This window comes from Thermobia domestica, chromosome 13 (assembly GCF_964235325.1).
Source record: "Thermobia domestica chromosome 13, izTheDome1.hap1.1, whole genome shotgun sequence".
NCBI classification, from domain to species: Eukaryota; Metazoa; Arthropoda; class Insecta; order Zygentoma; family Lepismatidae; genus Thermobia; species Thermobia domestica.
Genome location: NC_137466.1, coordinates 178,478,368 through 178,504,145, shown reverse-complemented (window position 1 = coordinate 178,504,145; position 25,778 = coordinate 178,478,368). Strand labels below are relative to the sequence as shown.

The following is a 25,778-nucleotide window of genomic DNA, read 5'->3' as shown; positions in this document are numbered from 1 at the left end:
GCCTCGTGCCCATTCGAGGCGCTTTTTTTTGCCATGATTGGAGTAGACTCTAATTATTGTTTTCTTTCTTGACGTGTGCTTATTCCCTCGGCACAAAGAATTCTTTGAGCACTTTCAGGCCAGATGTCTGCGCCATACACAGCCATTTTTATGCTTAAGTCTACTAGAAGTTGCACATCTGTTTCCCAGAGCCAATCTTTTTAGTTTTCTGATACCTCTTACCGACAGCTTTGGTTTTCGCCCATACTTCCCAACCTTTTCTGACTCTTGTTCATTTCAACAGAGATTATGCTCACAGATTTTTGTTCTACCCCAACTCTACTAGCAATGTATTGCCGTGTATATCTTATTTCCACCAGAAGTATTTTGTTAACTTCCATTTTACGCGGAGAAAGGTCTTTTGCTTTTCCCGTTATGCTGCAATTACAGGACTACACAGAATAAAAGACTGATACACGAAACCCGTCACAATTATTTTAAACTGGCCCATTCAAACTGTTGAACGCTTTGAATGTCGTTAACTTCTTACGACAGCAACCACAACATTTCAGACTGTAATTGTAGATAGAAACCACAATTGTTATCTACAACTGAAACACCACTTTCAGAATTCCCCTCACTAATACCATCTGCTGTTCAACGGTGATATCACCACTTCAACTGTACAGTAAATGAATGAAGGATCCTATATTGGTGGTTCAACCATTAAATTAAATGTTCTAGAACTCTGAAATTAGGACTACTACATCAATTTTGCATTTTTCTAGCGTGAGTCTAATAATGTGAACAAATCTGTAAATGAATTCGTTCCATACCTCTCTGCAGCAACTTCTTTCAGATGTTGTTTATAGGTTTCACTTTTGTGTGAAACAATACAATGTTTTCACATATGTAACTACATGAAAACTCAATTAATTTTACCAGATGAATGCGCATGAAAAGAAAATGGATTGGGGAGTCAATAAACAGACATCAAACTTGGAACATAACATTTATGTCGAAAAAGATCATTGTTTCAATTCTTATATTGAATGTGGTTCTCAAGTTATGCATATTGTTCGTTTAAACCAATATATATATCTTATTTTCAGGAGAAATAAACTTATATCGTACCTTCACCAAAAAAATACACTCAGAAAGTAACGTCTTCTCAAAACTTGTGGTGCAGCAAATTTTAGTCACACGCATTCCAAAGATAAATACATTATATATTCCGCTAATGCTCGACAGTACAACTGCTGTGTCATTTATAAATATAGGAACGGTTTTGACCTTTTAAATCAGCCCTGTTTATATTGGTTGTTAAAAAATGTTATTAACACTACCATTTATAACATAATTTGATCGTATTTTTCGCTTCTCATTTTAAATGCAGCCTAAAGCTACAATGATTATAATATTATTGACAAATATCTCTGTACATAGATGTTTATATGAAAATAAGTTTACAAGTCCCTGAAATACACTGAAACTGTTTCTAGGACAGATCAGATATGTTGATAAAAATTACAACCTTTCCAATAACGTAACATTTTCTCGGGTCTTACATGTTAAATTTATTACTAGAACAAATAAAAACTCTTTAATAAATATTTTCAATTTGTAATAATTTACATAAACGTAAAGAAACTATTATAATCATGATACTTCATTTCGCCAACTTGCATTATGTCGTAAAATCAATTTTCTTGTAAAGACCTCCAAAATGAGCACTTATATTTTGAAATAATAAACTACAAGTAATTAAATCTACGGAAGTGTTGCGCTACCAAAGGCAAGCAAACTGAAATGTCCATTTACAGATCACTTGTTTTGCAGTTACAAATTTGTAACTTTATCACTGCGACGATGGCAAGGAACAATGTTTTTTTTTTTCTTTCTTTCTTTAATAAAAATAACACAACCAGTTAACTTCTAAGTTCTTTTGTTTCCATACTGGAAATTTCTGTCAACTGAAAGAGAATTAAAAAAAAAAAAAAAAAAACTCAATACCATCGTTCATTAAAATTAAGGAAGCACTTTTTGTATGTATTTTTCTTTTTTCCTTTGACTCCAGTCAGTCAGTCTTTGGGAAACAGAACACTCACTGTTCATGAAAAAAATATATATGGATGCCTTTTTCTGTTTGGAAAAATATGTACATTTACTCTATCATAAGTCAATAGAACAAAACACAATGTAAAATTGGTCGCTGACACTTTGATTCGAAATCTTGTAGCAACTCGTCAATATCGTTATCAAGGTCATCACTTTGTGACATCTGGAAGAAGAGAAAGAAAAATTAGTCAGGAGTAGAATATTAAGAGCATAGTATTTGGACACTAAACTAAATGAAATCTTACCGTCTTATATTTATGGCAATACTTTTGAGTTTATGCAAAATCTTGCTCTGGATACTCAGTAATTATACAAAATAACTGGACCGTATATGATTATCCACTTCTTTCAAAAGCGTCGTTCGAAAATCCAATATATGACTCCCTACCGGGAGAAGGGCGGGGTATCTACGATAATCGCCAATGAAATGAATGATGAAAAAAATAATACAGGGTGTCTACTGAGTTTCATTTTCAAGATTCCAGTATATTTAGTAATTTACATTTTTATATTATGTATGTCAGTTTATAAATTTCCTTTTTGTTAAATTCTAAATGTAAAATAATTAGGCAAAAATTTTAGTGTTGACTTCATTGTTATACCTAGATCTACATAGAAATATATTATATGGAGAAATATTTTAAAAAAATATATATATATATATTACAATTTAGTATAATTATCAGCAAAATTCCAATACCTAATACAATGATTAACCCATTCCGGACGGGCCTTTTAATACCTGATTTTTCCCTGTAGACGACGGTTTTTTGGCATATTTTAAAAATTCGTAGAAAATAGAGTTTTCAACACAATGCTATTTATTATACCATTTTATAAACTACAAAACTTCCCCTTTACACAGGTGTGAAACATTCAACACTTGGTACACATTGTCTAATTTTTTACTGCATATCTATATATATCAATTACGTAAAGCGAGAAAATTTTTTACAATGTAACAAAAAGTACAAAAATATCCTATACGCATGTAATATGTAAGCTATAGTTGGAAAAGAGCCACAAAATACACAATGTGAGAGTTTCAACAATGATACTTGTTATGTCCACATGGAAACTCGAAAATCACAGCTAATATCCACAATCTCATCAGCATCTAATAATTTCGACGCCATTTTCACAAGTAAAGGCAAAAAACGCGTATTCGTACAAAGGTGTATTGCCACTTGGCATTGTACCTGAATTCCATTCATTCTCACGCCAACTAAAGTTGCAATTGTACACACTAAGGTTTTGGAATTGTCTGCAGGTTTTGTATTGTGACGGGTGTGAGCATCAATATGGAAAACTGACTTGAATGAAAGAAAATAGCAGTCAACTGGGGCAACAAAAAATACTTGGTATGTTACTATACCAAATATATCAACATTGTTTAATATATAAACACACTATTAAACTATTTACAAAACTAAGTTTGAAGATTTCAGTATGAGCTTGTTCTACAAAATGTTTAGAGTTTTTATTGATTTGTAGAGGCTACTGCTTTAAGTATTTCTATTTAAAAATTGTCATTCAGGTCTAAAGGTATCGGAAAAAAAGTGACTATGGAAGTAGATACACTTGGGGTCTAAATGTGGAATCACGTGTCTCGGTTTTGCGTGCAGTTTTGACTTTCAGTCACAAGAAATTGTTTCAATAATTGGTTCCTTGGAATACGAACTTAATCCGTTCCAGAACCATGTTCAACTTCCAAACATAACAACAATAATAGAAACAATCAATGGGTTTCTGAGTCTCACGAATTTGAATTTTCAAAATAATTTTAACAGTAAATACGCTGGATTTTAAGGTAAAATATTAGCAAATAATACTTAAATAAAATTAAAAATGAACCTTTTACGATGCGTGGTGAACATACTATAAAAGTAACCAAGAGAGTTCTGTCGCTTTTTGTGGAGGTTTGTGTTCAATTGGCATTCATACCTTGAGTTCAATGCGAATGGAAATAAGGCGAAGGTCAGTTGTTGGTATGGATATATCCAACATACTACCTGGTTGTGGCAGTTCAGTTACACCGTGAACTTGCGTAAGGACAGAGTGAACATGGGATCTCCACAGAGTGTCATAAGGGCATGTATGCTGTACGAGTTCAAACTGGGATCAAACGCCGCTGCAGCGGGCGGAAGATATGCCAAGGCCTTTGGTGCGGATGTCGTGACTACGCGGACATGCAGCGGCGGTTTACCAAGTTTAGGGATGGTGGTGAAACATTCGAAGAGGCACTACGTGCCAGAAGACCAACCCATGTACAAAAGGAAGATCTTCAGGCAGCCATTGAGGCGAACGGTGACCAGACATATGAGGAACTGGGGCTACAATTCAAAGTAAGCAGAGAAACCATTCGGCAGCATCTCCATCAACTTGGGAAGCACTACTAGTTGGGTCGATGCGTCCCACATGATTTGACTCCGGGCCAGAAGGTAATGCGACAGACATCTGTGTTTCTTTGTTGTCTTGTCTGAGGAAGGAGCCATTTCTGGACAGGGTGTTGACATATGATGAGAAGTGGGTCCTATACGGAGCTCCACGGTGGCATCATCACTGGTTAGCATCTCATGAACAGCTGAAACCGACACTGCACCAGAAGAAGATCCTCCTGTGTGTTTGATGGATTGCTCGCGGCATCGTGCATCGGGAATTGCTACCAGCTGGTCAGAGCATCAATGCAACTATGTACTGTAAGCAGTTAAGCCGTGTTCAAGGAAAACTTAAAACTCTGGAGCCAGCACTTCTGAATCGCACAGAGATCTTCCTGCTACAGGATAACATTACGCTCCACGTTTCTAGAATGATCCAGGACACCATTCTACGTCTTGGATTGGAAACATTATTGCATCCGCCATACTCCCCGGACATTGTACCGTCCGATTATCACCAGTTCCATTCCTTGAACAATCACCTTAGAGGACGCCAGTTCAAATCCCTAGTACAGGTGCAAAATGCACTTGATACCTTCTTCGCTTCACGGCCCACCAAGTTCTACCGCAATAGAATCCATGGCCTTCCAGAACGTTGGCAAAAGATCATCGATGCTGATGGGGACTTTTTTTTTTTATCTTCCAGGTACGTCTTAGATGACATATCGATGTTCGAAGGTGGTGGGGGGAAAAGCGACAGAACTTTCTTGGTTACCTTTATATATATATATATATATATATATATATATATATATATATAAAACACAAAACAGGTACAAAAACATAAAATTAGCAGCGAAAACCTCACAGATATTTTTACTACAGCTTCCGGCAACAAACTGAACGACAAAGCGCATGGGTGGCCCAAGCGCACGGGAGACGTATGCACAAGAAACGTGCTGAGCGTTTGGACTACAAAGCAGCTTTCGTATTCCGAGACAAAATTTGCATAAAATTTTTGTTCGTATTCCAAGTTGTTCAAGTTCCGCATTGAATGGAACCTTCTAGGGTTTACAATCTATCTATATAACGTGCCTTTCATTCATGAGCAATTGATGTTATCTGTAAATTTTCTAAATTGTGACTCCGCGAAATTTGTATCCAATAAAACTTTGGGAGAGTAGGACTATATTTTTGCTGAAAAACAATAATCTGGGTGTCACCATACAATTCATGTAAATTTAGTGTGCAACACTCATGCTGCAGGAATTCTTATTCTAATGGCGGCGGTTAATGTTTGCTATATATATATATATATATATATATATGTACAAGAGTATTTATAACTTACGAGAAACGTATGATTCCAAATGAACGAATGTAGGCAGTATGCAGAGGAACAGAATGACAAAATGAATACATAATATTTTCATAGCTCTCCGTTAGTCGCAACATTGTGATGAGTGATGTGTGATGCAATGTATCAAATTGATACACGTAATTTTCTTCTTCTTCTTTTTTTTTAACATAATTATTATTTATTTGTCGTTCTTATAGTTTAACGGTAAATTCAGTAACTTGTTTCAAATATTTCTAATACATAAATTTATTGTATGACTTTTCCTCGTTGAAGAAAACAAAATTGAAACTAGTGTGAGATCAGTTACATATGCAGTATTCTTTTATAACAACAAGAGTCGCGCGTGTGTGTGTGTATAATTCCACTTCAAAATATGCATAAATTATTCTTAGTCTACGCCATATTTTTTATTAGATCTTTGTTCCTTTTAACATTTCGTAAGTACTTTTTCGCTTCAAAATTGAAATCTTCGTTCTGAAACTAAGGCACGCTACACAATAAGAATAACAGGTTTTTGTTTGTGATTCCTAGACACACATATATTTAGCTTGATAGCTTGTTGATAGCTTCATTCATTTTAACTACATTTTTGAAAAATCGATGTAATAGCATATTGCAAAACTTTCGTTTATCACTCGATTCCACCTGCCCCTTTAGTTGCAATTGAGGAAAACAATTGTTCGTCTTTCATTACGCTTCGTTCGGTCGTCAAGTCCAAGACATCGTGTAATGATGTACTACCGAGGTAAAGAAATCGACTGGAAATCTTGATTTTACATAAACCGATATTACTTGCACCACGCTCTCTTTTAAATACACCACGTACACTACTGATAACCTGATTCGGATAACAATATTCTGGGGTATTTCATCGGTAAAGCAGTTTTAGCGATATCTATCTAACTACTAAAATGCTAGGTTTATATGTTTGTTGCCAATCCTTTCGACAATGAGATCTCGAAAACCGTAAGTGCTAGAAACGTGACGTTTTCGCTGGTCGGTTCCAAATTTTGTGTAGATTTGCCAGTTTGCATTCAGCTTTTTTTTTTTTTTTTTTTTTCCAACTTCTCATTTTTCTATTCCACATTTTAGGCGTCGTTATGACTCTATTAGTTTAATATTCCCACTAGGATGTTAAGGTTGCTACGCTTGTGAAAAGCAACCAGTAGAAGAGCTACATATAGCGGGTTGATAGACACTTCAGGCGCTTTGCTTTAATCTGAATGAGAAAACCTATTGCAAGCTGACAACTTCGAAGGCTTTTGAACCCACAATGAGGCGTACTCGGATATGGAATTATAAGAGAAATATTTGCATTTGGTATCATCTATCACTTATCCAAGTTCGCCACAAACTCACCCCAACATTTTATATATTGAAATACATTTATAAATATGTTTGTCTATAGCAATTCACTCCTTTTAAGAGTCTTCCTGTCGTTTACTTGTTGCCTGTAAAGGGATTTGCACATATATAGTGAGAACTGGGAAGGAGATTCACGCTCATTTTAGAACTTGCGCTGTGTAAATAGCGCAGGTTCAGCTAGTTTTGATATTAATTTGTTTCCACGCCAGGAAGTTCAATATATTCTGAGTAACCGTTCGAAGGTTGTATTGACGAAGCATAATTTGTTACCTTGTTGCTTTGTTTCTCTCAATATAAACCAAGTTGTGATTTGGATTAGTTTTATTTATTTCACGTTCTTCCATTTCGGAAGTTTCTATTACGTCTCTCATCATCATCATTAGACGCATCATTGCCGAAGTCTTCTACTTCAGCTGGATGATTTGAAGTTCCATCTTTAAACTAGACGCCATCAGAAGAATTATTCAAATTAAAAATACATCTCCGTTCAATCATATTGAATGAGAAAAATAAGCAGATAACTCACTGAAATGAAATAAACTCTTAACGAAACAGTTATTGTGATAATACACTATAACTGAAAATACGGTAAACGGTAATACCACCACCAGTCGCAACGTATCAATTTGATACAATCGCATACAAAGGGAAACACCACTACTCGCCAAAAATCTCTCCCTCATTGATATGTTGGAGAAGCCGAGTGAGAGACGGCCAGATGAAGAGCTGTCCGCAAGCGCATTCAAAAATGCGACTTAAAATAGGTTTGATTGTATCAATCTGATACGCATACAACTAACGGAATGTTAATAGTGTACTATTTCTAATATTGGCAGTTGGTATAGTTGACTGATCTAACGCACTAGACTGAAAGACCAAATCACTTATGTTTTAGTCATAAATCATTAGTCATAATTTACATCTCGTTATCACGTTTAGCCTGTCTAGCATAACTGTGGAATATATAAAATCTGTTTATTTTATAATATTTTAACCATACTGTTTGCATTCGTAGTGCAATTCTATATTAAATAATAAACGAACATTCACTCGATAGGAATAGCTCTTAAAGTTACCTAATACTTTTAATAAATCAGTGTACAGAAAAAAGTTTCAGTTTACTACAACTAACTTTAATAAGTAGAGACGTTTGCCTCATGTACAGTTTTAGGTGCTACAGGCTGTCTCCTTCCCTTCTAACCACAAAACACTGCCCAAATGATGTCACCAATTAATCTTCTCACCGGCACTATCAATGTCCCCTTCGACGTTGTCTTGGTTCGAAACTTTTCGAAGCAACTGAAACACCTTAAAAAACAAATAAATGAATTAAAAAAAATCTCACTATTTCCAAACCTCATTTTGACAACACCGATGGGAGCACGGTCCTCTTTTATCTTGTTCAATTTTCAAAGTTGTAAATTAAAGAACAATCTTTCCTTTCCTCTTATTTAATGTTAAAACCTATTTTTTAATTTTCGCTGATTAAGTAAAAAGTGATTGAATGAAAGTCCACAACCTGCACACATAAACGCAGCACAAATGTCCCCAAAACATGGGAACACAGAAAACTGTGAGTAATCACAAATAATCCCAAAATGAATTTGCTAACATTCTATGCCACCTACGGTGCGTCGACACTGGAGATCAACTATACAAAGGATAGCGTACAGATCATACCGCATTTACATGCAACACTATACTTACCATCGTGACAAGCTCGCACACTAGGAAAGCACCTATTGTCGCTTCTTCATGGTTGTCCTGGATATCAACATTCACTACATGCACTGGGGTGTTTTCTTCAGTAGTTCGATTTTCTAAAGCTACAAAAGAATGCTATTATTAACAACGTTAGGACAAATGATATACATCCAGGCACTGCAAGTTATTTTATCATCTGATCCCACCCTATTCAACGATCAATTTTTTTCTCCATTTCCGTTAACATGGTCATGTGAAACGAAAGTACCCACAGCGAAACAAATAAAGATGATGTGATGAGTTGACTATTTCGGAGTGTAATGAATAGCAGTGAAGCGTTATCACAAACTCGTGTTATACTGAACATCAACTAGCAACATAAGTAGCGTTAATTTAAGACATAAAATGTAACTTCACAAGTTTTCTTGCACGCTCATTGATTGCTGAGTCCAAATTAGCTTTCTATATTTATCCTCTAGCTCTTAATTTACACGTACTTTAACACGTGATCTATTACAGAATTCTTCATACTGAAGCGATAATTATCCAACTTCAATCTATTACAGAACCATAGGCAAATATTCGGAGATATTATGTAAAAAATCACAAATTAGTGATTTATTGAAAGTATATCAACAAATTGGTTGGTTTGCGAATCTGAGGTTTACTGTCTTGTTCACAGCTTAACGCGAGGATCCGAACTACATGAGCTCTTACCGGAAATATGTCAATTAAATGTATCTTTTGAAAAATGAAAGAATGAAGTATTAGTTTGTGAATACTTATTGCACGACAAAATCATTAGAAAATTTATTGAGTGCATCACGTTATTCACAAATAAAAGATTAGCACTGTTTCTCGTTTCAAGAAGCCAATGTGTAGTAAATTTACATCATTCAGGAAAGTTTTGAGTAATAACGGTAATAAGTGGTTCAAATTAACTATTCAAGTTTCAACTTTTACCACCATAGAACAAAAAGAGTAAGGGATAGCGATTAATGGTTTCTTCATATGGATTCAGCGTCCGAGGAATAGGTTCTATCTTTAAATCATATTACTCTATTGCAACCAGTAGTTATAGATGTACTACTTCAAGTTTGAGTATTCAATTCGCAGTTTGGAAGCCTTAGTTCCACGCTGTGAAATGAAACTTCCTTGTTGAAATTTAACTTTCATTTTCACCATAACACATGCATGTACAGTTGAAGTGTGGGATCACGAATTCCTATTGAATTTGAACCCATTCTCCCGCACCAAAGTCGCGTATATTAACCATACAGCTAAGTGCTCTAAATCAGATGAGTCAGAATCGACGAATTAAAATTTATCATTAAGAAGAACTTTTTAAATAATATTAGATGAAATGCAAAAATTAACTTTTCGTAGGAATGTTTATAAGCCAAGGTAAAGTAGAACAATTTTGAATCTTTCCTGTTAAGAGTTTTATTACATTTGCTTTCTCATAATACGACCATCAAGATGTAAACGCGACTTTTCCTTTTTAATATGGCTTTCCGTTGCATTCTAGTTGCAAGTAAGTCCGAAATTCAAATATTCAAGAAGTGCATTGACTTTATATAAATCTGCGATCTTACTATTCACATGAAACCAACTGCTCACACTAAATATTACTTAAATAACAAAATAATAATAAGATGCATATTATTATTTTGTTAAAAAATGAAATATACTAACAGGTACAGGACACGCAAAATTTGGACGGACAAAATTATGCATTCGGAGAACTAATATTTTGATCAGTTTCCCTCACTGTAGAAACAGTTCTAATGTTCTTTGATTCACCGTTATGAAATTTCCTTGTCGAGAATCACTCCTTTCTCTTCTACAGTTTTTTTCAAAAACGAGTCAACAATTCACCATGGTGATTTAAGGAACAAAAGAACTGTCTTTACAACAGGCGAGACTGATAAAAATATATAGTCCTACGAGCTAAGTAATTATTTACAAAATACTCGCATGAAGATGATAACGGGTCATTGAAACGTAACGTCAATTTGTTCGTAACAATTTGGTGTTTCAGGAGTATATATATATATATATATATATATATATATATATAAAATTAAGAATGTGCTATACTTACCTTCTATTACTTGGTCGTACACTCTTTCTTCACACGTAATAATAATATCAAATTTGTCTTTACATGATTGAAAGCGCTCTGGTCTAGCTTTGATTCTTCTATTCCTATCTAGCATATGGAGAAGGCCGTTTTGAGTATATCTGATTAAATTAAGGAATATATGCTCACCATACACACAAAAGGTAATTTATAATCGTGTTGAAAAGCAACATATTGTATAAGGAAGCCATGCGCCAGAATATAAAATCAAAATACTTGTTGAGTGTTATCCAAAACCTCTTTCTTTTTCTTAACCTTCAGAGTAGAAAAAATTATTGTACGTAGTTTCTTGTAACTCGAAGTCAGAGCGAGTTTTCTCTAATACGGGAAATACTTTAATGTAATATATAAATCACCTGACACTGAAAATATTCGCGCTTTATTTATTTATTTATTTTCTAGCTTTGTAATGAGTAACTTAAGATATATAGTGACTTTGATTCCAACTTTACCATCATGTTGAGCGAAAGTAACGAAACATATGAGAGAAAATGCGTGATTGGTCCAGGTATCGAACTTGAGTCTCTGGCTTACCATGCCAACGGTCTATTCAATGCTTCCCTACACGAGTCACACATCTTTCACTTTTCAGACTGGTGCACAGCCATGATTGTAGTGTAATTTACGTCTGCAGCGTTTGGGCAATCCATTTTAACGAATCGATTTTGCATTTATGACGGTTGAATTTTATTATACAGAAATAGAAGAAAAACCCGATATTTTGAACACCAACTCCTCTGTAATATAGATATGACGTTTAAATAGATGAATGCAGACACGAAAAGTGATACATATATATATATATTGCTAGCTCGTGGAAAAACAGGTCATGTGGTACTTTACCGGCTCAAGCCGGAGACCGGTGTTCTATTTTCGACTACGCCGCACTTTTTAACTTTGAAGAAGAAGAAGAAAGTTTTTTTTCCTATATGTGTATCGCTGGGCAAACCGTTCTTCCAAAAGTCCACTGTTCACCCTATATAGATAGAATATTTTGCTACATGTGTAAAACATCCCCTCCCCCCCCCCCAAAAAAAAAGCTTCAAATTAACAACCAATATACTTTTTAAGTAAACTGATATTTATTCAAGAATTTCAATAATAATAATAAGAAGAAGAAATTTATATTCCATTTGTTTCGTTTACATGTATCAATGTGGTATTAGTACAACTGATATATCTCTCCAATGTGTGTCTATTGCTTTCTTCCGTACACTAACCAGTGACAACTTAGCAATTAAATAATAAAATAACTAAATTTGAATTAAGATAGTACTTTAAATTCCAGTGAATATGACATCCTAACCTGTAGTATCTTAATAAGGGAACCTGATCTTGCTTTTAGCATAAAAATTACAAACAATACCATCAGATCAGATTATTTTACACTGCTGATTTTCCAAGATATATAACTAAAACACCCCTGATTTGTTTTTTACAGAACTTACAGCTTTAACAGATTATAGTTAGCATTCACTTTCGCTACTAACATTAATACGTTTCAGCAACAATACCTAATATTTTTTAATATGGAATCTGCCTAATATTGTACTTAGCATACACAAATGAAAAATGTGAATATTGCGTTTAATATGACAATACTCGTACTTCTTAAATAATATCAATCTTTTTATTTACTGAACACTGTCGCATATCATTTTATTATAGACCAGCTTATTACATTTTCTTCATGCATACAGATGGATAGTGTGTAAACCTTTTAGTAAAATTTAATAAGAAATACTTTTCGATGTGGATCTTAATTGTATGCAATTTTCGAAACCACCTCCATGGAAAAGAGGAGGCAACTTCGGTGGAGGTTTCAGTTATCCCAGCATTTCAAGCTGAAACCAAATTTAGAAATAGCATTAAAATATCGAAAATATTTACTGAAAAGATTTACTGCTACATTAATAATTTAAAATATTACCTTGTTTTTAGCGACGAGCGAATGATTTATGATTTTGCACAGCTTTATGAGGTGTGTACAATATTTTTCTTTGGGAAAAATGTTATGGATCTACTCTTATCGGGGTTAACTTTTAAGAGCCATGTTTTACAACATGATGAAAAATTATCTTTATCGTTTTGAAGTAGGTCGGAGTCTTCTGTACTGTTCACTTCCCTGAAGATTTTACAGTCGTCTGCAAATAACAAGATTCTGATGGAGATTGGGTTGAAGCCATTAGCCAGGTCATCCATATACAATATGAATGAATGAATAATAATTATATATATATATAAGAGTTGGACCTAGTACACTACCATGTGCTACTCCGGATGTTACAGGCAGCGGGTCAGAAATTCATCCCAAGATGACTCTGGGTGTGACCTTGTAGGTAGCTAGTCAATAAAGATACGAGTGGTCCACGGATACCGGATTATTGAAGATTTTGTAAATTAGATAAGGATGTATATAATCGCTATGAACAAAAATAAATCACAATATTTCAGATGATCGTGATTAAAATTGTTTCGTGCAATGCTCCTTTTCTTAAACGTTTTTTATATTCTTATGATGACATTCCGGTCTTAATGAGTTGTTTGCAGTAGTGCATTTTTGTTCATAATTATCATCGTTGGATTTTCTCACGGTAAGACGGGATTCATTTGTTTTAACGTGATCATAAACCTCTTGGATACCCAGTTACGCAAAAATATAACATATACCATTAACAACAATGCATTTTAAATCATTAATTTGGTATAAAAAGGATACAAGGCTTTATCTTTCGCTATAAGATCCTGATAAATTTCATCATAAGAAATGCCAAATTCATAACAATTTGGCCTATCAGGAGCCGGTCCGGGTAATTTCACTTTATCACCAGTCCCGAACGACTTCACACAGAAGCCTTTTTTGCTGCAACAAAAGCATGTAAAAGATAAATAAATAAAATTAATAACAATAACAATACATTATAAATGGCAAAAATAAACATAGGACACACAAATATCACAAATGTTTTATCATCATGCATATACGAAGAACATATATTAAAGAATTCTACTTCAGCGAAAGCTTCCGTATTACTTAAATATACACATCTCTCAGTGGATGTGAACATTACAATACCACAGCGAACTTTACAGTAGGTCGATTCATTTACAAGACACCACATAAGAAATTATATTCCATGTTCTGCATTCTTTTGGCCAACAGAATACCTACAAAAATATTCATCACCTTTTTCTCAAAAATATATCTTTGACCATTTTTCTCGCTGCAAAATTTCATGTCTTCATTGCCGCTTTTCGCTAATATAGTACGGTAATTTACATAAAAATTACTGAATACAGTGATACCTTAGGATTCAAACTTTATTCTGTTCCAGAACCTCGTCTGAGTTCCACGATAATGTTTCTCTTTGAAAATAATACGGTTCTGGGTTCGATTCCCAGTGGGGACATTTGGTCGAAAAAGTGTAAAACTTTTCCAGGTCAGCCATCCTGAGTGAGGTTTCCCCTCATTCACACCAAGCAAATGCTGGTATGGTACCTAACAATAGTTCTAGGTCGCTTAATTCCTTCCCAATTCCATAGGTAGTGTGGAAGGACATTATTCCTCATACATGACGGGCTAGCATGGCCTTTGCTGCCGAAATCCCAGAAATCTAGTCCTAATATTTTAAAATAATAAAAACAACTTTAATCTATTACTACGTTCCACAAACTTGAATTTTCAGGAAGAGCTCCTTCGTGACTAAGCGGTTAGCGTACGCGTCTTAGCGTGGGAGACCCGGGTTCGACTCCCGGCGGGAGTTCATGTGGTTTGTATTCCATGTTAGTCAGTAGGTCCACGTCTCATATAGCCTCGCTGCTGAACCAGACATTAAACTCAAAATCAACTCAACTCGAATTTTTAGAATGATTTCCAATAGTAAATACATTGAATTTTACAGTAAAATATTAAAACGAATAAAAATTTAAATTAGTAACATAAATAATAGCGACAATCACACGAAAAGTTTTTACTACAGCTTCCGTCAATTGTACGATAAAACGTACGGGTGGCCCGAGCGGTGCGGAAACGTAAGCACAAATACACGAATAACGTGCTTGGTGTTCGGAAACCGGGACAACGTTTGTTCGAATTTTTTATTCCGATTCCAAGTTGCTCGAGTTCTAGAGGGTTATGATTCCGGAGGCAATACTGTATTATCAAAAGGATTTGGGAAGAATACTTTCATGGATACAGAATTATTGGATTGGATTGTGTATATTTTGTTAAGTAGTTAGAACAAATTCATCCTGAAGCACTCTTAAAAGTCAGCTTCTTACCAGGAAACAATAATAACACATACCACATTAATCCAGAAGTAAACTATAAGCGCTTTCGCTATATGCGTCATCACATAAAGAGACGACGTAGAAAGATAACTATGAAGCGTCCAGCTAGAAGTCGTATTAGAATTCAGAATCACGCGATAAAATTTCCAGATTGAAAGTGGAGGTCGATACGAGTAATTGGAGTGGTTGATCGACAGACAGACAGACACACACACACACAAATAAACTTAAAATAAAGGAGACGGATAATGAAAATAAGTCACTGATATGAGAGTATTCATGGAATAAGAATGCCAGAGACAGCGGGAGAACATTGAGAAAACCCACAAACCTCACTTGGCCTGGAATTGATCCAGGGACCTCCAGCACTATGAAGGAACAAAGGAATTGATACACGCATAATGTAAGAAAACTGTATATGTACAATGATAGGCCAAATTACCAGAAAACTCTTGATTCCAATATGGCGCCTAACTCGACGCTTCAGTGCCACTTCTATTTTAGTTCTTTAATTTTCTCCCCTCTGCCTCAATCCCTTCCTCTCTAAGATGCATTTAGTTTGCTTTGTGTTGTATGTTAGTTTTTTTCTTTTTCTTTTTTTTTTCATAAACGGTACGGAAAAATCCTCTCATTATCAACATGCAAATAACTGATTTGTTTAACAAAGCATATTTAATTACACATTGCCAATTCAGAACTACTTGGACATTTTAAAATATAACCTACAACTATACTATATATTATACTCTTTTACGCAGACATTGAGAAGCACTAAAACAAAATCCATGGAATATGCTTACGTCAAAATTAAGTATGAAAAAAAGCACTTTATTTGAACTTGAAGTTTCATCTCAAATTAATTCAATTGTTAGCTATGCACTCTGTATTAATACATACGGAATAATGATGGAACAACACACATATATATAATCGGTGAACTGCAGAGACTTCAGCCCTATCCCTATATGTTGAACGACTGCACTATCAATTGAAGTACTAGTGAGACGACCTATTTTCTGTGTTTTTGCAGCTGAATTCCCAACTACCCACCCATCAGCTGGCACTCTGAAAAGATTATAAAAAAATAGTGGATGCCTAACAAATAATATTCCACATAAAAATGAAAGGACCATTCACTCGTAATAATTTCACACTTACCTAAGAAACGCATGAGCTTCCATGCTTCTATTCATATTGCTGGAACATATAACAGCAATCTTCATTCCACTATTGGACTGCATTTTATGTAGACGTACATAAACTGCAACATACAAAATGCCATTATAAGTATAATGGTCCCGAAAGATTATTGGACATATCTTCAATGTTTCAGCCCACTCTGGGGCTTTGATCATGAACAATCATTTCAAAAAGGAGACATTAATTGAACGTTATTTTTGTTGCTTTGACCTATAACAAAATAAAACCGAGTATCTGAAACACCTCTATGTGTGCTTAAAACTGTAAGGTTGGAATTACGTCCATTTACTCTTGACATTGAGGTAAGCACAGTCGGATAATTTGTTCTAATTATGTGTTTAAAAAAAAAAAAAAAAAAAAAAAAAAAAAAAAAAAAAAAAAAAAAACCTTCACACTAAAAGAAACTTCGTCACTTGAGTTCGTTTTATTTTACCTATTCTTTTATATATAGAAAACCTCGTTGTGATTAATTGAAATGATTTTCTTGTGTTTCCGTTACAGAAAATAATTGAAGACTTACTGTAGAAAACAATGTAAGTGCCACCTAGCAATTGTTTCACTTGTTTTATTTTTTTAAATATACGTTTATTCCTTAGATTTTCATACATAGCTTCACTTCGTTATATGCTGGGTTGTATTTATAAACAATAATATTTTCTATTTTGTGACGCTTGGACACAACTCTCAAAAGCAACTATTGCTTTTGGTACTTACATTGTTTTCTACAGCGAGTCTTCAATTATTGAGCGAACTGCAAATGTTCAAGAGTGTGCAAACAAATGTTGCCGGATTCCCGGCGGGAGCTCATGTGGTTCGGATTCCACGTTAATCAGTAGGTCCACGTCTCATATAGCCTCGCTGCTGAACGGGACGTAAAACTCAAAATCAATCAATCAATCAAAATGTTGCCGGAAGATGTTGATATGAAAACTTTTTAGAATTCCTTGGAAATATTCAGTTATGTACAAAGAAGGATAAACTTACGTTTCTCTTATATTACACACCTATTTAGTTTTGATTATGCCGTTCTATCCGTGATCCAGATTACCAGTGTCTAAATTAAATTAAGGATTTTTGATCCTAATAAAGATTTACACACATTTCTTTCTGTATTATTGGAGCATTGGTTGTACTTATTTACTGGCTCTATGTTACGTCCAAATTCATGCAAATGTCATGATAGACCAGACATGGGGGGTCCCTCCCTTCTTGAGATCCTGATGTGTTCTTTCACCCTCGCCAAGATATTTTCCTCTGTCATTTCAGTATTGATTTCGATGCTCAAACAACACGCTGAGTAAATTCCTGGTAAAGACAATTTATCCCTATAATAGTTTCTGTATTCAGAAAGGGAATTTTAAAAACTTCTTCGTGCTTTCATTGAAAATTTGATTCCAAAAGAATTGCCAATTTTCCTTATTCTGTCAGAGGCTTTTGGGTAAAGGTGTCAACTTGGCCATTTTAGCCTTGTTGGCCTGGCTAGTGTAATATTCCAAAGCCGATTCTTCCATTTTTCAAGTGTAGTGTAATTGAATCCGTTCTTCTTCCCTAGAATTTATAATTTGTGAACATGATTCCTAAGATCCTTTTCTTCTGTAGTGTGTCTGAATGCCTTTAAAAAGATATTCTTCTAAATATTGGCCTCAATGAGATGTGAATGTGCTGAATATTTATGAATAAACAATTCCGATGCTATTTCCTTTCTGTATGCAGACGTACAAAGTTTACTGTTTACGCTGAATGTGAATGTCTAGAAAGTTTAGTCTGTTGTTGGCTTCTTTTTCTACTATTGTTTCTATGAATGTCGTTGAATTCAGAGACTAAATATAATAATGTGTTTTCTTCTTTAAATAATCAAGGGATCGTCAACGTAACGGAATTACGTGATAAATTCATATTTATCTTTTTGCAAAATTTTTGTTTCATAATGATCCATAACTGTTGGCCAAATGGGGGTCATAGTGGGTTGGTTGCCCATGGCTACTCCATTTATGTTTGGGGGGCGCGGTGACTCAGTGGTAGAGCGTTCACCTCTGGTGCTTGGGGTCCCTGGTCCGATCTCAGCTCGCGCCGTGTGGACTTTGTGGTGGACAAACACCTTACTCGTGGGTTTTCTCGGAGTTCTCCCGTTTCCTCCCACTTTCTTCATTCCACCATTTCACTCATCTGTCATCATCACCGTCTCCTTTAGCCTAACCGGCATAATCGTGGGACGTAAAATTTAAAGATTTCATTTCATCTTTTTCCATCTCTGTTTGTGTATGATATCTTCGAATTAAAAATAATTATTATGTAAACAATACTCCAACAATTTAGTAATTTCATAGATTATGGTCCGAAACTCTTTTCTCGTAATTTCTGTTGACTGCAGGCAATGATAAATAAATCGGTATTTGAATTGTACGCATCCGTGGTGTCTATTGATGTTAAGTGTACACTGTTTGCGCTAATAAGGAAATTAATGTCTGGTAGAATTCCCATGGCATCTTTAATGGAATGTGCGAAGTTTTTCGTGTTGTCAGAAATAAATTTGGTCAACTAATTGGGAATCCCATAGGTATGGGAGTTTCTAATGGACAAAAAATAACGGGTCTATCTAAGAGAGGCGTATTCTTTATGAATTTTGGGAAGACTTATAATTACTTTGCTTAATGTTTTGATTTAACAGGCTTTACTGTTGATTTTAGTTAGTAGCTTTGTTCTATATTCCTTTTTGTCAATGATAAGAAACTTGTCTTGATCAGATTAAATACACCAAAGGTTGTTTTTAGAAAGTCCATCCTTGAAATCCATGAGAAGATTCTTTACATGAGGTTTCTGCTTCCGTTTAATTACATGCGTCTTTGTGGCCCAACACCGAACGACAGCTATTTACGAATTTTTCTTTTTCATTGGAAACTCAGTTAAAAGTGCCGCTTTTGCTTCCGAAGGGATGAATTTGGGTATTATTAATTCTGTAGATATTAAGCTAAATTTAAGTCCTTTGTTACAAATGTCCTTGAATTTGGTGAGATCTGGAATACTGCAATATAAAACTTTTTAAACTGTTTTTTGTGTTTCTAGACGTTCATGCCCATGGATGGCAGATGTTCTCACTGAGGGTTCTAGGTATCTAGTGACTATGTTAGGTGCGTTCTTTTTACAATCCTATCTATTGCCACTTCCAATGTGTGACCTATTAATGTCTTTCCTTATTTTAGCATTAACATTGGGAGCGTACACGGTACCCCCATAAAAATTAAAACCAGCTATGTTCCCTTGGATCAATCTGTTATTAATGTTTTCTGATTACGCTCTCAAAATGTTGGATGGGTTTACCGAACAGATGTTGCGAACATCTTTCACTTCTCCTGGCAAAGTGAATAAAGCCTTTATATTCATAACTATCATTAACTTCCTCTGAAAGTCAATAGGAGCCCCTCTGCTTCAACTACTTCTTGACTAGTATTTTCTTCAGTTCTAGGTGTGACAACTCATCGGAACCGAAGCTGAACTCTTCTTCCCCTGTTTTCAAATTATGTTCATTAATTACGCCTCAAGAAAACTGATGATTTACAGATTAGTGCAACACAAAACAGCCAGGCCAAAAATCACATTTCCAAGTTACAATCACATTTCCAACATAAATATACTTGAGATAAAGGAGAATTCATAACGATATAACAAGGCATGTGAAATAATTTTCAAGCATTCCTACAATGATTCTTTAATTTTCTGAGTTGTTCATTTCAAAAAGTATTTGATCTATTGTTTTTAGCGATTGTCAGTTTTATTTTGGTTGAGTTACTGATTACCCTGCTACTTCCTGTTTCAATTTCTTTTGCTATTTCTTCTACAGTTTCTATCTTCAGTTATTTGTGCCAGTTTTATGGTGCTCCAAAATTTTTCCCAATTAATTTTATTTGGATTATATTTTATAATTGTTCTTCATCTAAGATGTCCTTTTCTATGTCCAAAAATATTATAATGAGGTCATTGTCGCAGTGTCTACTATTCTCCAATTTTCTTATCCAATTTATTATATTAATGTAGCGATAGTTACATCTATATTCGATTCAGCTCGCTGACAATAAGTTGATAGATTTCCCTCTATATTAATAACGTACATTTTATTATTATTATTAGATCCTCTAATTTCTCTCCTCTATAGTCTGTGATACTACTGTGTCATAGTACAAGTTTAGCATTAGCATCTGCACACAATATTACCTTCTAATTACTACATTTTTCACATACTACTGCGATATTTTGTAAAAGTGGTTCAATTGGTTTCACAATAACAATTTAGTAACACGAAATTTTCCATATTCGACTTTATTTCCACACAGTTACTAAAATAGTTCCCATTTTATGTTATATCTAATGTTTTTTAAGATTTCGATTCCTGTTTATGATGACTGCCACTGGTTTATTCAATGTATTTATATCTGTTATTTCTTTATTTTTGCATATATTGTTCCTTCATATATATACTAATTACTATATACTCCAGTCTATACATACACTAATACCACACGACACTGATATTTACAAAAGCTGAATCGTACTAGCACATTTTGAAATGTCAATACCCTATACATCGTCCAAAAGATTACATTCTTTGAAATTTGAAACAAAGGTATAATCTGACATGATTGATTTCCCTATCCCCCACGATTCTTAAATGAAAGAAACATTGAAATTAACTTCATCACGACTGAGTGCTTACTTATAGTAATTTCATTTAAAAATCCTGCTAAAATCAGATCTTTAATACATGAATAATAACAATAATCAATATTTTAATTAAAAAGTTATAGTTATTGCTGATGGTAGTTGTTGACAGTGACTAAAAAGAAAGAAAGAAAGAAAGGAAACAACAAAGGTAACGGGATGGAAACCTAGATTTGAACTTACTCTGTTACCTTAGTTTCTTTCCCTAATATAGTTACCAACTTGTTATCTTTTTATGCAGCAGCAGAGCGGGGAAAGTGAATTATGAGAGTTCGTTTTGATTGCCTAACAGTTTATGTGGATCGAGAACCTATAAAATGAAAAGAAATTGTTCATAGAATGCGCAATCTCTCTCTCCATTAACACTATATACAGTCACTTTGTATCGTGAAAGCACCTCGTTTATGTGTATACCGACCATCGCTGACGCATCTGCTCCGTATGGATGCACTCCCCCTGCCTTGACTCGGTTAGATAGTATTCGTGCATTTTAGTAGACACCTAGCACATGTTGATTGGCATTTTTGTACATGATCTCTTAAAGTGAATCTGCACACCGGGGAATGCAAGTGCACACCTCAAAAATGATTGCTGAGGCACAAAAAGTGAATGCAGAGAGAAAGAAGTGTAGATTTCATGAATTCACGTATGGATCCGTACCCTCAATCTGCACGTGGCTTTTAACCTATAGTGATCACCGTAAAAACCGAAGTAATGATTTTTGTTACTGCCGGTTTGAATGGAGATGGGAGCTATTCGCACAATGCTAAATCGACTAAAACAAACAAACAACCAAAAATCTCCTCTCTCATATTTTTGCTTTACGCAGATCAATATTGAACTCAAAAGTTGTAATGAATATCTATACTTTCCGTTTTAGTAGAGATCAAAGAATGAAGTATTCTTGAGACACTTAACTGATTGCTGGAAACCACTCCTCGGCATCTATGACTTTTTTGACCAATAGCCATCGAAGGTAAAACCGAAGATGATTGATTCCGATTTGAATATTACCTCCAATAAACTCGATTCCTAATGTTGACCTAGGCCTACATCCTGCTCCAAACTAATTGAAATGAAATGAAGTCTTTAAGCTTTACGTCTCACGGTTATGCCGGTTAGGCTAAAGGAGGCTGTGATTATGAGAAATGAATGGAATGGTGGAATGAAGAAAGTGGTAGGAAACGGAAGAACCTCGAGAAAACCCACGAGCACGATGTTTGTGCACCACAACCAGGGACCCCAAGCACCGGAGGTGAACGATCTACCACTGAGCCACCGCGCCCTCAATCCAAACTAATTGAGACACGCGCGCGCGCGCGGACTGACAAGGAGTTTTGGCAAACGCAAATAATTAAAATGGAAAATCTTGAACAAGTCTTTGTCAATCAGTGACCAGAAAATTGTTGTAAAATGTAACAATGTCATCATCTTTAATTATAATAACTTAAATTTTAACACTTTTGTCCAAAAGGAACTTAAGAATTCCGAAACAATTTCAGAGGTAGGGTGGGTTTTCTCTTTTTAAAAAACGAGTTTTTTGAAATCCTGGCAAAAGACTAGGTCTCCCTGTTTACTAAAATTTCCAAAAACGCTGCGCAAACTTAGGAGTTGCCTCTTCGAAATACCATATATATGGAACCAAAGCTCTTATTCAGCTGACACTCGGCCCATGACCATAAAAAACAATACAGAATCTTCCCACCAAATTACATTAACTTTGGAACTACTAGGGATACCTGACGTCTTCACACTTCTAATAAGCATGTTTCCATACATGGATTGTTTTCATAACTTACTGATGTGGTGGAGCTGATACATGAGACAACCAGGCAGGGTTGGCAAAAACATGATTTTTATTGAAAAAAATCGATTCTTTTGGTTTAAATAATTTGCTTCATGTATTTATATTACATATTGACAAAAGTAAGTTTGTTTCGTCTTTGTGCCATTATGCAGCAACAGGGTTATGCTGAAAGGGGAGACATAAGCGTAAGGCGCACCAAACCGCTTCTCGGCTTACATCCGAGAAACTGTCCTCCATTGGAACTCGAAACCGGAACTAATTGGCCACAAATACTACGAGTCTGCCGACACACTTACGAAGAACTCCTGACAAAAATACGTTGTACTGATGTTTACATAATTGTTAATATAATTGTCAAGAGTCGTTTCAGAAGGACAAAAAGATAAACAATTGCAGAAGTGAAACACTTATCCAGAATTATATATACATTGTGAAACTCCGGGAAAGTCCTGCTATTACTTTACATGCAAAGCAATAACGGGAATATTCCGTTATTGCTTCGCATGTAAAATTTTAAGTTCAAAGTATTATAATTAGTACGCTAAAACTGAGGTATTAAATTACAAATTTATTATGTAGATATCATTCAATAAAATTAAAACTGAAAGTCCAATCCATGCTAATGTTGGAAGCGACGTAGGCAGTCGATAAATTTTGCCAATTTCTATCAATATATTTAATCAACCTTGGCTTCTCTATAAAACAACAGCCATTCAGGCAAGCAGAAATATCAATTCGGTTTCGCTTCGTATGTTTACGATTAACATCCTTATGTAATACAACTTTCGCTTAAAGTGACATCCTCCAAAGCGCAATTATGCTAATGCAAATGGTTTGGTGTGCGGAAACGTCACCATGAAGGTTTTTTTTTTTTTTTTTATGTGTGTGTTTAAACCATGAACCATGGTTGAAACCACCTTGGTTTAACCCAGCCAACCTTGCAACCAGGCATTCCAGAAGCATACAGCGGCGCATGAGCTAGCTTAATTCCATTCGTTTTCACCCATACTATCTTTTTTAAGGTTACAGAATATGGAGTTACCTATAAATGGATCACCCTTGATGCATTTGTTAGTACTCGCATCATGGGTTAAGCTCCCAGAAGTGAACTTTGTGGTGAACACAGTATGCGTGGGTTTCCTCCGGATTCTCCCGTTTCCTCCCACTTTCTTCATTCCACCACTTCATTCATTTCTCATCATCACCGTCTCCTTTAGCCTTGCCGGCATATTCGTGGGCCGTAAAACTCAAAGATTTCATTTCATCATGGGTTAAGTTCCAAAGTTGATCGTACATTGTAACAAAATTCTGAAAATTTACCAGGAAGAAATGGATAATTTGCTTGTTTGCGTGTTTGATATGTATAAAGAACCGAAGTTTTATATATATATATATAAGCGGTTATAAAAGAACTATTTAGCAAGCGGAGGGAACTACTTGACGTTCGGTTACCGCATGGTTGAGTTGGAAAGTAACGTGCAATTGTATTGTGAACATGCCTGCAGGTGTACACACACACACACTCCACCCTTATCCTTATGGTATCCTTACGCAGCGATGAGAAATTACACTCTATTAATTTTAATATGGGTCCTAACTTTCCTAACCTTACACATCCCTACCGTACTCTACTCCACCCTATTGTAATATAGGGTCCCGTACTGTAATACCCCACCCTTTTAAAGCGGTCCTAAAGATTGATTATTTTTAAATTTTCGTATGGTTCTTACGCTTTTTGTCGAAAACAAAGGCGGACGGCAAACTTCGGAATAAATGCCTCCAGCATTTCTTTATAATTAGGTTTCGAAGGCATGGCCTTGATATTAAGCAAATAGTTGTTTTGCGATGACTTACATCAATGAGAGAAATGCAATCTGCGAGAAAAAAAAAAAAACTTTAAAGGCCAAGAACAGAAATAATAAATGTACAGAAAAATAGGTATGAAAATTACACGAAACACCCTTTCCTAACTCATGTATTGTTTATAACCGAATATGTGAATTTTGGAACCTTGTACTTCAGTTGCTAGAGGAAGTGACGAAATTACTTGACTCACCCGTACTCTTACATCATACTGTAATCTTTGCTATGCTACTCAAGAACTGGCATCAACTGTATACATTTATTCCACTCAATTTTTAGTCTTCTGCTTTTCTCAATTTGTACTATACAACAAATTCCCTCCTTGCACATCAGTAGAAATATATAATGCCATAAATCTTATATTCTCACTCGACTAATAGCATGAGTTTCCTGAAAGAGGAAAGTATAGTAAATATGTTGCGAATTTTGACACTTCAACCCACTCACATACTAATGGTCAACCAGTTTTCTCCTAAAATTAAACATTTTCGAAAGAAACTAAGTATATACTTTCCCTTGTAAACATACCCGTTCTATAATTTGACAATTAACAGCTGGCCTTCAGTACGACTGTTAATTCATGGTCCCTGAGCAAATTACAAGTAAACCGATAGAACTGGTGCAATAGTTCACTTTCACCAGTTAAAATTCCTAATTCGGCAAAAATATACGCTAAATTTATTGTATCGTAGATCACGATAATGATTTCTGGGTCATTCACGGTAACAAATCATGTTATCGTTATACAATACAATCCCCATAATTCGAACTTATAGGCTTAAATCCATTATAAGAGTCCACGACCGCTTACTAAACAGGCTTTCCTCTACTACTACTACCAACATCAATGTTGCCAAA

At 35.0% G+C, this 25,778-nt stretch overlaps 1 protein-coding gene across 3 annotated transcripts; it reads right to left on the bottom strand.

Moving 5' to 3' along the window:
• Positions 1-1,864: 1,864 nt before the first annotated feature.
• On the bottom strand, positions 1,865-25,778 carry Ssu72 (Ssu72 CTD phosphatase). 3 transcript variants are annotated; one of them, XM_081736980.1, is made up of 6 exons: positions 25,449-25,775; positions 16,496-16,598; positions 13,767-13,910; positions 11,009-11,148; positions 8,908-9,026; positions 1,865-2,260 (listed from the first exon to the last, which is right to left on the bottom strand). In XM_081736980.1, exons 2-6 carry the CDS (start codon positions 16,576-16,578, stop codon positions 2,159-2,161), a joined length of 588 nt encoding a protein of 195 aa, XP_081593106.1. In that variant the 5' UTR covers positions 16,579-16,598; positions 25,449-25,775; the 3' UTR covers positions 1,865-2,158. The 3 variants fall into 3 exon arrangements, with proteins under 3 accessions (XP_081593106.1, XP_081593107.1, XP_081593108.1); XM_081736981.1 differs by lacking the exon at positions 25,449-25,775 and adding an exon at positions 25,114-25,313; XM_081736982.1 differs by lacking the exon at positions 1,865-2,260 and adding an exon at positions 8,342-8,508 and having other exon boundaries at positions 25,449-25,778.

What these genes read in the sequence shown, in the direction of transcription:
- Ssu72 (XM_081736980.1), bottom strand. Translation starts at nt 16,578, where the DNA reads ATGCAGTCCAATAGTGGAATGAAGATTGCTGTTATATGTTCCAGCAAT. An exon ending in ATAGCGAAAGATAAAGCCTT is followed by an intron (nt 11,149 to 13,766) that starts GTATCCTTTTTA and finishes TAATTTAATCAG; the next exon opens with ATATACTCAAAACGGCCTTC. An exon ending in GTACGACCAAGTAATAGAAG is followed by an intron (nt 9,027 to 11,008) that starts GTAAGTATAGCA and finishes ATTCTTTTGTAG; the next exon opens with CTTTAGAAAATCGAACTACT.